Genomic DNA, 13,085 nt, shown 5'->3' on the forward strand with positions numbered 1-13,085 from the left:
GACCAGAAATATGCTATAGGAACTTAACTCTTCTTTATATCATGGTAATATTGGTTTCATTGTACATGTTTTACTTAAAGTCACAGTTTCTAAGAGCTTATAGACCTTAACTGATGACTTACTTAGTATATTTACCATGCAAATATGGGCCACAGAGCTTTTAAGCTAAGTACAAAACCTTAATTTATGAAGAAATTGAGAGGTCCAAGGTGAGTCAAGGTCATTTCTCTTTAACTCAATTCTAATTTTAATAAATCATCTCTTAGGATGCATTTACATAATGAATATTTCAAGCAAGCTTTATTTTTATTTTTTACCCCAGACACCATAATCATCTTTACAATAAAGTACATAAGCTAAAAACTGTAAAGGGCCAAATAGCATAAAAACTGATTTGCATTAAAATATTTCCTTTGGCCCTAGCCCATGTGGCTCAGTGGTAGAGCATCAGCCTGCACACTGAAGGGTCTCAGGTTCAATTCCCAGTCAAGGGTGCTACCGAGTTGCAGGTTCATTCTCTAGCCTGGCAACCAATCGATGTGTCTCTCTCACACTGATGTTTCTCTCTCTCCCTCTCTCCCTCCTTCCCTCCTTTCCACTCCATATCCTTGGGAGAGGAGTAACAAAAAACAAACACATTTTCCTTCAGGAATTAAATTTTTAGCACATTTTACTAAAAACATAAAAAAGAATTAATTACACCAAAATATGACCCTAAAATCACTGATATGGTGTCAGGCATAAGAACTCAATAAAACTAACCCAGAATAAATTGTATTAAAGTCCAAATTGTGCCATTAACTTTTTTCATATAATAAACATCCTTTATACAATATTTGCAAAACATGGTCTTTTCCCTTAACTTTTTGTGCAAAACTTATACTGAAATTAGGATACCAAAAAGGCCAATAAAATTTTGTCTTTACAGTGGTGTCACCTGAGTGAGAAAAGTTATTTTTGGTACTTATTTGGATCCATAAATGTCTGTTTTACTTACCAGTCGGTATTGTGGGGAGAAAATAACTTATTCTCACTAATGGAAGTCGAAAACACTTGACTGTTTACAACATTTAAATACTTCTCAATGTGAATCTGTTACAGAAAAGTTAAAGTTTAGGCCATTATAGTGGACTTAAGATACTCAGTTAATTTACTTAATTTCATTAGGTTAACACACTGAATTGTGTAATTAAGCCAAAAGACACAACATGCTGTGTATTTATTAATGCCTAAGGTATAATTAGGCACCTCAAGGCCAAATTACTTTATCCCAAAAAGCATAATAAACAACTGAGACTCAAAGCTTCAGTGACCTGCAGCACTCTTCTCAAATGACACTGTGCACAATAGTCAGTAAATTGCTTAGCCAGGTCCGTTTTCTAGGCCATACAGATATGGAGTAATGTCTTTTTCTTCCAGGATGTCAGGCAAGCACCGAGGAAAGAATTTGGCCTTCAGGTAACATTATTGAGAATGGCCAACCCAAAGACTCCAGCTGGGTCCAGCCCTCTCGCCATCAGGGAAATAGGACAACGGTGCGCTAGTCTGCCGAGGCTACACCACCAAGCGCACAGCCTCAGGTGCTGAGAGAGGAAGCTCAGAATATGGTAGCATGAAAGTCTGAGGCGAGAGCAAGAGTACTGATGAGAAGGAAAATCCCTATTTTGTAAAAAACAAAACAAAACTGCTGTTTGGAATTTTCTGCTGTTTTTCTTAGATGGCCTCTTATTCTAAAAAATGTTTGCTTTCTAGTCTGCTTTAGCCTGCTTGTAAAATGAGGATCATAAAATAAGCTGTCTGACCTTGCAGGTCAAGACTAGGCATGCCTATAAATTTAGCTGCGTTTGTTTTCAAAGACAGCAGCGAGATAATCACTAATTGCACAGAGAGCTGGCTCCTTAATAAACAGGGAAGCTCTGCTTGTACCTTTGCTTAGAATTTGAAATCATTTTCTCTAAGCCCACCGCACGGGGAATAAAGTGAATCTCTCCAAACTCTCCTGCGTTGTATGATTGTTCGGGATCTCTGCAACACCGACAGAGATCTAGAATGGGGAGATGGTACTACATCCTTGCTGTGCTTTATTTAGTTTTAAAGAAATTGAAATGTAACCTTATTTAGTTTCCGGTGTGTAACATAATGATTCCATATTTGTATATATTGTGAAATGTCCCCCACAATAAGTCTAGTTGCAAATATTTTTCTTTTAAGATCTTTTAAGATGTAATCTCTTAGTAAGTTTCACATATACAGTACAGTATTTTTAACTATAGTCATCTTGTACATTACATCCCCAGAACTTATTTTTTTTAATAACTGGAATTTGTACTTTTGACCACCTTTACCCATTTCTCCCACCCCCACTTCTGGCAACCAGCAATCTGTTTTCTGAATCGGGAGTGGTTTTTTTTGGGGGTGGGGGGATGTGGAGTCTTAGAGTCCAAATATAAGTAAGATTATACAGATTATGGTAGTTTTTATTTTTTGGGGAGGGCAGGGGGAGGGTCTGGCTTATTTCACTTAGCATAATGTCTTTGACATCCATCCAAGTTGTCTCAAATGGAAAGATTTCTTTTTTATAGCTGAATACTATTCCACTGTATGTATGTATGTGTATATATTTCTCTTTATCCATTCATCCATCAATAAACACTTAGGTTGGTACCATGTTTTGGCTATTGTAAATAATACCACAGTGAATGTGGGGATGTAAAGTGATTGTCAACCTATGTGTAGCAATAACTTTTAAAACATGCACTATCTGACTATTTAGTCAAGGTCACTGACCTCTTTTCCCTGAGCTTGTCAAATTTAAAAATAACAACAGTCAACACAATAGTCATTCTGTGTGAATGAATAAAAATGATATCTTTTTGTGTCAGATTGGGGAAAAAAATATTTTTGGTGTGCTATAGAAATTTAGTAATTAGTTTATGTGTGGGCCTTGAGATGAAAAAGATTGAAGATCACTGGTCTATAATAATGAAGTCCTGATATACTTTATTTCTGTTTCAAAACTGGTATATTTCTTTGGTTTTTACCCACTAGGTTACTATATTTTTAAAAATGATTTTTCTCAAAATACTTAAGCTAATAGGGGAAAGTCAACTCTTATTTCTCTAGAATCCTGAATCTGACAGAAACTCTCTGATGTCTTGGCATGAATCCCTTTTGGTCATACATATTGTTGAACTGATAGTGATTATTTTAAAAATTCTTTTTATCAAACCACATTTTAGAAGTTATCATAACATAATCTGACATGATCAATTTCTTAAATTCTTTGTGGGATGTGACAGGATGTGAATCAATCAGTTAATCAGCATTACCATTTAAAAAGAGGATTAGAACAAGCTGAGGATGGCCATAAGTCTCCCTCTGTTACAAGAGCCACAATTCTTTTCTTGAGGCATCTTTGTCTCTGGTATTTTATTTAATATCTAAAGTCCTACTTACTCTTAACCCCATTTCCGTCCGTCTGATTGCTGTTTTAAGATTCTGAATGTCTAGAGTCCCTTCTCCTTCAGGCGGGAAGTTTTCTAATTTATCCTTTAATTGCTGAAGGTCGTCGTGGACCTGTTGGTGTAAAAATATGAAATAGTAAAAGAATACATACATAATCTATCTAAAACATTTATTTTAAAGGTTTGCAATTTGCTGGAGTTGTTAGAGACAGTAAGGATGATTTTACAGTGTTCATTGAAAAGGACTGTCTTATGGTTTTAAGACAGTTTTTTTTTTTTTTAAGAACGTTCCATTATTGTTTAGATTTTGAAAACCTAAGTTTTTATACAATTATCTGTTTTTCCTTTCCCCGTTAGAAACAAATCCAAACTAAATCTGCAACACAAGTGGTTTTTCAGATGGTAAAGCAGTTGAATCAGGGACTATAAGAAGTTTATGCCAAACTCTGATTTCTACTAATTGGTTAAAAGGTAAGAAAACAGGACATTTTGTGGCTCAGTTGGTTGAGCATCATCTTGTGCATTGAAAGGGTGCTGGTTTGATTCCCAGTCAGCGAACATACCTGGGCCGTGGGTTTGATCCCCAGTTCTAGTGAGAGCTGTGTCTTTCAAAAGAGAATGAATTGCAAATATGTTGACAGGGCCTGTTGGCTTTCCTGTCTATCTGGGTCTTCCCACTAACTATTCTGAAGAACCAGTTCTGTAGGACAGGTGTGTGGCCTTGACTTTATTTTATGTAGTCAGAAATGAAAATTATCCATGAGGCAAAAGCTACATCTGTTATTACTTTAACATTTTCCTTCAATTTTTATTTTCCTTTGAAATGATGAATCTCTCTCCAATGTCAAGCACCCTTGGAATAAAATGGGTGTTATGAAATTAACACATGAGTCTCTGAATTCATATTAGAAATCAAACTTCAACAGATAAATACAGATGGCACCAATTATTACATGGGCTGCTGCCACAAGAAAAACATTTTGCTATGCAAATTTATGAGCCCAACACCTGTTTCACCAATAGTCACACCAATAACAATCTGCAGACTGGGTTGCTAAAGGCATTTTGAAACAGTTACCTTTCTCTGTTAATCTAACTGGACTTACTCGTTGATCCAGCCTATGTTACTGATTACTCTATTCCCATTGAGCCAAATATTCAAAAGTTCAGAATTTGCGTCTTTTCACTGATGAGCATCACAGCTGGACATTTTGTACTCTGCACAATTGTCATGTAAAGCCTTCAGGGCTCACAGATTGGGTCATAAACACACCTACTGCTTGCTTGTAGGCTCTGAGGATGAAGATGTACTCCTTTCACTTGTTTTGTCCAAATTACTGCTGCAAGCTGATTTGCCACCTATTGCCTAAGACATTTGGAAAGTACCAAGCAGTGGTTCAAGGGCAAACCCCATTTCCAGACCCCTGTGAGTACCTGAATTTCCTTCGTGTAGCTCTATTATGTGTGCCTTCATGGCTCATTCTGTAATTATGGCTGGAGAGTGCTGGAGAGAGTGAAAGCTGCCCTGGATTGCTAACAGGAAACCAAAGGTCTGATTTCTTCATCTGCGTGTGGACAATTACTCTCTTCATAGATTCGTGAGACATGGACAGTCTGGTACACAGTAAGAATCAGTAAAAGGCAGATGAATGTAATTCCTTGTTCTCTCACTGATCACACGCGATGTCCATGTACATCACCCACATATTCTCTAGTTTCTTCACCAAGAAAAAAAAAAAAAAGAATGCTTCTACTTCACAGAATTGTTGAGTGAAAATGAAGCAATGTGTGTAACAATGAGTGAATATGGGCTTTGGAACCAGAGAGACGTAAATTGGAATCTACTTCCGCCTTTACTAAACTGAGCTTGGCAAATTCACCCAGCCTTAGTGTTCTCATGTATAAAATGGAGGTAAATAGCTACCTCTCAGAATAGTGTAAGAATAAATTGAGTTAAAGTGTGTCAGTGCTTTGTATAGGGCCAGCCGCAGAGTAGAGCACTGAACAAAAGCTCCTTCTCCTCTCTTGTGAAACCTATGAAACTCCTTGCGCACAACTGGCACCTAGTAAATGTTCACTGATTTGCATTGCTCTCCTAATCTTTCTCAAGAGCTTTCATTTTACCTTTCTTGCCAGATAGTTTCTTCTCCCCTCTTAATAACCGCACATCTGTATAATTGCTTTAGAGACAAGTACTGTAGAAAATCTTTCACCACACTTGGGTAGGAAAAGGGATTAAGTTCTACTAGCAAAACTCTGTTCTTTCTTCAAATAGATCCAATCTACCCTATTGAAATTTTACATGTCACCCATCATCTCTGTCATCATCAGGACCCATTGTTTTCCATACATTTTTATTTATTTATTTATTTTAATGTACTTTTTATTGTTGGTAGTATTATAGATAGCTCCCATCTTTCCATACATTTTGAAATCTAGTTGGAGGAAATTATTATTTTCATAGTTTGGGGAAAGGGCTGCTTAATAAGAAGGGCTTGAAATATTTAATGCAGTAAATATTTGCTCTAGAATTTAAAAAACCATCCAGCCAGACTCCACATTGTCAAAAGCAATCTCATAATTACCATTTTACTTATCTCTGCTAAAGATAGAGTTAGGTGGAGTCATTCTCATCACATTTATGTTGTACGCTTCTGACAAACCAGACAGCAGGATCGGTAAGAAAGACAGAGATAACATCAAGGTTAATTAGCTCCAATGTTTCTAAGGTTGGTGTTAACACACAACTGTTGCATTGTGGAAATATAATTTCTAGCCTGGCCAGTGTGGCTCAGTGGTTGAACGTCAACCTATTAACCAAATCATGGTTCAATTCCCAGTTAGGGCACATGCCTGGGTTGTGGGCTCAATCCCCAATATAAGGCAGCCCATCAATGATTCTCTCTCATCGTTGATGTTTCTCTATCTATCTGAAATCAATAAAAATGTTAAAAAAAATACAACTTCCAAAACTAACTAAAAAGGTAATTTAGATAGCAAGACTAGGTAATCCTTGTTGCACAAACATATGTTTAATATTTGGGCTGAGCAAGCATTTATTAAGGTACTTAAAAGGTGCCACATTATTGTTGATAAAGCATACAAAGAGAGTTTCTAAGAGTTACTAATAAAAGAAAGCATCTAGGAAACATCCCAGAGTCACCACCACACTCTTTCAACATGGTTTCACAAACATGCCAACACCTGCTTAAGATTTATCGCTTGGTCAAGTTGCTTTATCTCATTGTACATTAGTTTCTTCTACTGTAATTTGGGATAAAAATAACACCTTCCTAACAGAGTTATTGTTGGGACTTCAGAAAATCTAAAGCTCTTTGCACAGTGTCTAGTTCCAAATAAATGTTGGCTGCTATTTTAATTGTAATGATGATTGTTATTGCTATGATAAAAATCTCACTATTCTAATTAGTTGAGGAAATATTCAGCTAAATTTGTAAACTGTCTGTATTAAGACTTAAAAGTGAAAAAATTTAGTTAAAATAAGCATTTTGAAGTGAAAGAATTTAGTTAACAAAATGCTTTCTATTATAGTAGAGCTCTACATGGAAATAATAATCAATATTCTGAACCAAAAAAGAAAACATGGACTTTAATATATGATCTGACAATGGGATGGAATATTCATGATCAGGACTATGCTGGAAAATCTAAACATCTAAGCACATGTTCACATAATAAGTCACATGGAGTTTATAATTAGGGTATTATTAATTGTATTTAAAGATCTCTTAAGTACGTATGTTAGATATTTTATCAAAATATTACTTTTACTATAAATTTATACCCATTATTATGTTTTCTAAATAATAATCAAGGTTAGTCCAGTTCCATTCACTTTTGAACAGAACATAAATTATTGGAGACTGAATTAATGAATAGATTATTATCCAGTCATCCATGATTGATGGACTAATCCTGTATTAGGTAAAATTTGATACCCCAAAAATGGGTCGTAACAGGGAAATAAGGCATACCTTGTTTGCCAAATTGCAATGCCCTTAAAGTTCTCGTTAAGAATGAATTAGTCCTAGTTAAAAAGACAGGCTAAAATTAACTTTTCTTCTTTTCCCAGCAATTTAAAGCATAAGTTAATCTTAAAAAGACTCAGAAATGTACACAAAACTAATATTAAATGATAAGAGACCTAATCAAATAAGTGTCATCTATTGAGTGTTGTACTTTATGTTACCCTATATTTTAATCCTTCAAGACGCCTAAGAGGGAGTTCATATTGTTATTTTCATTGTATATTTAAGGGAATGTGAGGTTTAAAGTGGTTAAGTAACCTGTGCAAGGTAACACAGCTGGTTAACTGGTGGAACTGTTCAAATCCAGGCAGTCTGAACCCAGTCTAAATAATCCTCCTATACAATGAAAGGCCAATATGCAATTGGCCAAATGGCGGAATGACCAGTTGCTATGACACACAGTGACCACCTGCAGGCAGAGGCTCAACACAGGAGCTACCCGCTGCTGGTCAGTGCGTTCCCACTGGGGGAGCACTGCTCAGCCAGAAGCCAGGCTCACAGCTGGTGAGCACAGCAGTGATGGTGGGAGCCTCTCCCATCTCTGCTGCAGGGATCCCAGACTATGAGAGCCCTGGAATGTGAGAGGGATGTCTGACTGCTGGCTTAGGCCCGATCCCTGAGGGCTCACAGACTGTGAGAGAGCGCAGGCCAGGCTAAGAGACCCCCTACCCCAGTGCATGAATGTTGTACACTAGGCCTCTAGTCTATAACAATAAAAGGGTAATATGCTAATTAGACTGACATTACTCTGGACATCCTTCTGGACAAAGCTGGGGCAGAAGTGAAGCCTGGGTCCCGGGTACCAGAGGGAAGCTGGTGCCAGCAGCTGGGGGAAGGAAGGCCTACTCTTGCATGAATTTTGTGAATTGGGTCTCTAGTATACTAGTATAAGAAAAACCTAATATTCTAAGTGTCTGGTCGTCCAATCATTCATTCAATCAATTAAAGCACTTAGCATAAAGTCTTATGCTAAGACTGCTCAACTGCTCACTGTGACATGCACTGGCCACCAGGAGGCAGACATTCTGACTGGTAGGTTAGCTTGCTGCTGGGGTCCAGCCGATTGGGACTGAGTGAAGTGGACCCAACACACCCTGGGGCCCTACTGTGCATCCCTTCCCAGCCCCAATCGTGCACTGTGGGATCCGTCAGCCTGGCCTGTACTTTCTCACAACTTGGGACCCCTCGGGGGAGATGTTGGAGAGCCGGTTTCAGCCTGATCCTGCAGGCCAGGCCAAGGGACCCCACTGGTGCATGAATTCGTGCACTGGGCCTCTAGTAGTCAATGTTAGTCCAGCTCCATTCACAGAGCCTTCACACCTAACCATTAACCAGTGCATGTAGAATATCTACCAATATGCAAATATATGTTTTAAATATATAAAACTAGAGGTTGGTGAAAAATCAGTAAAAAGGGCAGGGTTTAAATATCTAGAAGAGCAAAAAGGGCCAAGGGAAGACTCTCTTTTTAAGCTAGGGTTGGACTGAAAAGGCTTGAGAAGATTGCTTGCATTTTCTATGTATATGGGTCAACCCACTGTACTCATCTTTGATCAGTTTCCTTTCTATCTTGTGAAATAATCACAATAATTATCTGGTAGTTTTGTTGGACAGGTTAAATAAGTTAAAACTTATATAGCACTTAGCATCATGCATGATATATCTGGCAAATACTATGTTAGCTTTGATTATTGTGATTTTTCTTAAAAATAGTATTAAAGTTTATGTTTGCAATATGATCTAAATAGCAGTTCTCAACCTTGAACATGTATCAGAGTTGTCTGAAAGGCTTGTAAAACACAGATCACACTCTGGCTGGTGTGTTCAGTGGTTAGAGCACTGGCCTGAGCACCAATGGTCACTGGTTTGATCCCTAGTCAAGGACAGTACCTGAGTTGCAGCTCCTCCCCAGTCCCTGTTTGGAGTGCATGTGGGAGGCAACTAATCAATGTGTCTCTCTCAAATCAATGTTTCTTTCTCACACTTTGTCTCCCTCCTTCCTTCCATTCCACTCTCTCTCTAAAAAAAAAAAAAATCAATGGAAAAAAATACCCTTGGGTGGGTAACAAAAAGCAAACAAACAAAACAGATCACTAGGCTCCACCCCAGTGCTTCTGATTTAGTAGATCTGGAAAGGGTTCTGAAAAATATGCATTTCTCACAAGTTCCCAGCTGGTGATGATAATGTTGGTCCTGGGATCACACTTTAAGAACCACTGGTCCAAAGAGTTGCTTAATACAGCGTTTTTCAACCGCTGTTCTGCGGCACACTAGTGTGCCGCGAGATGTTGCCTGGTGTGCCGTAGGTGCAGACAAGACAAGAATTTTATAATTTTTCACTATTTTGTTTACTTAATATTTCATAATAAAGTAATTATAAAATACTTTCTTTGTGTTTATTTGATTCCTATTCAAGAGAATTGCTTTATATATAGTCAATGTAGGCACAGAGTTAAATTTTTTAACATTTTCTAATGGTGGTGTGCCTCGTGATTTTTTTCATGAAACAAGTGTGCCTTTGCCCAAAAAAGGTTGAAAAACACTGGCTTAATGTATCCGATTGAGACACAGATCAAATATACCCCAAGTGGAGACCTGAAGTAACTCTGCGTTTCTGGTATATATACCATATATATAATATGTATATATGTATATATCATATAATTCATAACATATACATAACTATATTACATAAAGTAAGTTAATAATATTATAAAAGAATTAATAAATAATACAAGAGTAAACTGTTTTGTGTACTCACAACTATAAACCTACTTTTGCCCACTCCTGTACGTGTGTGTGTGTGTGTGTGTGTGTGTGTCTCTGTGTGTATGAGTGTATGATTTGATTGATTAATGGTAAAGGAAGTGGATTTTACAATAAAAAGAAATTATGTAGCTGGGGAAATTGAGTCAATTTATTTAGAGGTGTATCTACTCTAAGCTATGTATTATAGGAGAGAAGTGAAGTGACTAGCCCAAAGTTGCCCACCTGGAAGAATGTCATGCCTATATCAGACCTTAGGATTCTGCCTCCCAACCAAGTGTTCTTTCCAGCACTGTTATTGGCAGTCTGTCTGGAGGAAGGAAACCACAGCCCCAGGCAGAAATGAAATCCATGTTGCATGTCTGAGACTGGTGCTGTATGCTCACAAATGCTCAGGACTCAGTGGGAACATAGGAAAGGTCTTCCACATTTTCCTCATTGTATGCATGCTATACAGGAGAATTGTATGTGTCTAGAGACCAGCCTCAATAAACAGGTTAAAATGTAGGCTGTTTCTCTACACAATTTCTACATAGTGTCCCGAATAACCCCTTTATTCAGATGGAGGTGCTGATCAGTATGGATATGACTGTTCTTAACTCTTGTTCCATTTTACAATCTGATGACAATGGGCATAGAAACTGTAATGTTGTATCCTGGACTGATCAAACAGCCACATCTGGATCTTACTCAGAAATGAAAAGACTTCTGGCTTTTCAGTCATTACCTTTTCCTACACTCTTTCCAAACCACAATGGGGGCCACCCCTGGGAAGTAGAATTATCTTAAGGAAAAGTGTGAAATCAGGCATGAGAACTCTTCCTGGATCCTGGGCTCTTTTTTTAAGAGTTGTCTCAGGTCTGGAGAAAGAGGGGGAACTATAGAGAAACTTACTGGCTCCTGTAGTCAAAGGAAGTGTACTGAGGGGAAGAACTGGCTTTTTCTAAGTAAGAGTCTCCATTGGTGTTCTGATTGTCTGGAGTCTGTAAAAATGGGCTCTGGCTTTGGAAGGGTGTGTGTGTAGTGAATAAGTAACTTCACCTAAAGAAAAATCTGACCTTTGCCCTTAGACAATGGGAGGTGGTCTGTATCCTGCTTGATAGGAGTGTCTTTGCTTAGGAGGGTTTGGCCACCTGACAGTCTAACAATGGGTCTATGATGGGGCTTTGGACCATACTGTATCAGTTCCAAACATTCGGGACTGAAGACTAAAAGCATTAGTCTGATCTCTGGGAAGGGCTGGAGATGAAAGGTCCGTCATGTAGGACAGTGTAAGACTGATACCCAATAAAAACTCTAGGTACCAAAGTCTCCGGTAAGCTTCCCTAGGTGACAATCCTCTGCACATTGTCATACACTGTGGCCCGGAGGAGGTACTGCTGTCCGTGATTCCATAGAGAGAGGATGACTGGACACTCTCTGGGGACCCCGCTTGGACTCTGCCCTAGGCACCTCTTCCCTTGGCTGATTTTTATATCTTTTCCCTATAATAGCACTGTAATTGCAAACCTGGCACCTGTGAATTATTCTAGCAAATTAGCCAGTATGAGTGTGGTCAGGCCTCCCAAATTATAGACAGCTGGTCTGAAGTGAGGATAGTTCTGGGGACTCCTGAGCTGAGGCTCATGTGGAAGTGAGTGCAGTCTTGAGACCATTCCCACAGACTTTGCAGTTGGCTAAACTCATTCTAGGGTGATGTATAAGAGGAGAATAAAAGATGAGGTAAGAAGATTTGGGTATGATTCATAATGGAGACGTCTATGAAACAGTTTAGGGGGTCTGTATTTTGGAAAGGTGAGATTACAGAGGTTTATTTTTTTTAGATAGGAGCTAAGAGATAAAAATCCTGGCAGGAAGAAAAATTAGACCCATTGCAGATCTGAATGAGAGTCCTAATAGTGACTTTAGGAAAGTTACTAAAGTTAGTCAAATGGAACTAAATATAAGCATTAAAAGTGATGATATATGTGGAAAACATTTTAAAACTATAATGTGTAAATGTTCTTTTACCTGTTCAGAAAAATCTGAGGTATCACAAACTGAGTTATACGGGAGAAGCTAAGACTTTCTTGATATTTACTCCTTCAGGAATAATTACTCCCCTGAGTTTTTAAACTTGTCACATTTTATAGTAAAAACTTTACTCGATTTGCTGTTATTTTAAATACATTTTTCTATGTGTGCATCCCTAAGCAAGGGGACTTTTATTTTATTAAGATATAATCGACATATAACATTATATTAATTTCAGGTTTGCACCATAAAGATCTGATATTTGTATCTATTGTAAAATGATCACAATTGGTCCCATTCATCAGCAGACAGTTACAATTTTTTTTCTTGTGATGAGAACTTTTAAGATTTACTCTCTTAGCCACTTTTAAATATTACAATACAATATTATTTACTATAGCTACCAGGTTATATATATTATATCCCCAGGACTTACTTATTTGCAAGGGACTTTTAGGTTCCCCCAAATCTGGGTGCTTAAGAAAAGCAGTTTACATAGTTCAACTTCTCCCCCAAATTTCTTATTACTCCTGAAATGTGTTTGATTTGTATCGTCCCAAATCCCCTACACATCATTGATTCAAATTTCTCAGAATACGTTTTTAAATGGTGCCTCAGGGTGAGGTGTATTTCACCGAAGTAAAGGTTCGGGGAGCCGTGCGCGGCCTTGGGAGTTTTGACCGGAGACACCCAGAGGTGAACTAGGCTTTAAGCGTGGTCTGGGTTGGCGAATTTGGGAGCTCTCCGGAGGCCATCTGGGGGCAGCGCTCCCAGGGGGTGTGTGCGAGTGGAT

At 38.1% G+C, this 13,085-nt stretch overlaps 1 protein-coding gene across 1 annotated transcript in view; it reads right to left on the bottom strand.

Annotated features, from left to right (window-relative positions):
* Positions 1-13,085, bottom strand: part of IQCH (IQ motif containing H) — a 192,115-nt gene that overhangs the window by 178,900 nt on the left and 130 nt on the right. Inside the window, exons 2-3 of the mRNA XM_084879603.1 lie at positions 3,457-3,576; positions 998-1,092 (exon numbers count right to left, since the gene is read on the bottom strand). Of these exons, the coding sequence (XP_084735729.1) occupies positions 998-1,092; positions 3,457-3,576 (215 nt within the window). The remainder of the gene's footprint in view (positions 1-997; positions 1,093-3,456; positions 3,577-13,085) is intronic.

Source organism: Pipistrellus hanaki (assembly GCF_964339955.1).
Source record: "Pipistrellus hanaki genome assembly, chromosome: 1".
NCBI lineage: Eukaryota > Metazoa > Chordata > Mammalia > Chiroptera > Vespertilionidae > Pipistrellus > Pipistrellus hanaki.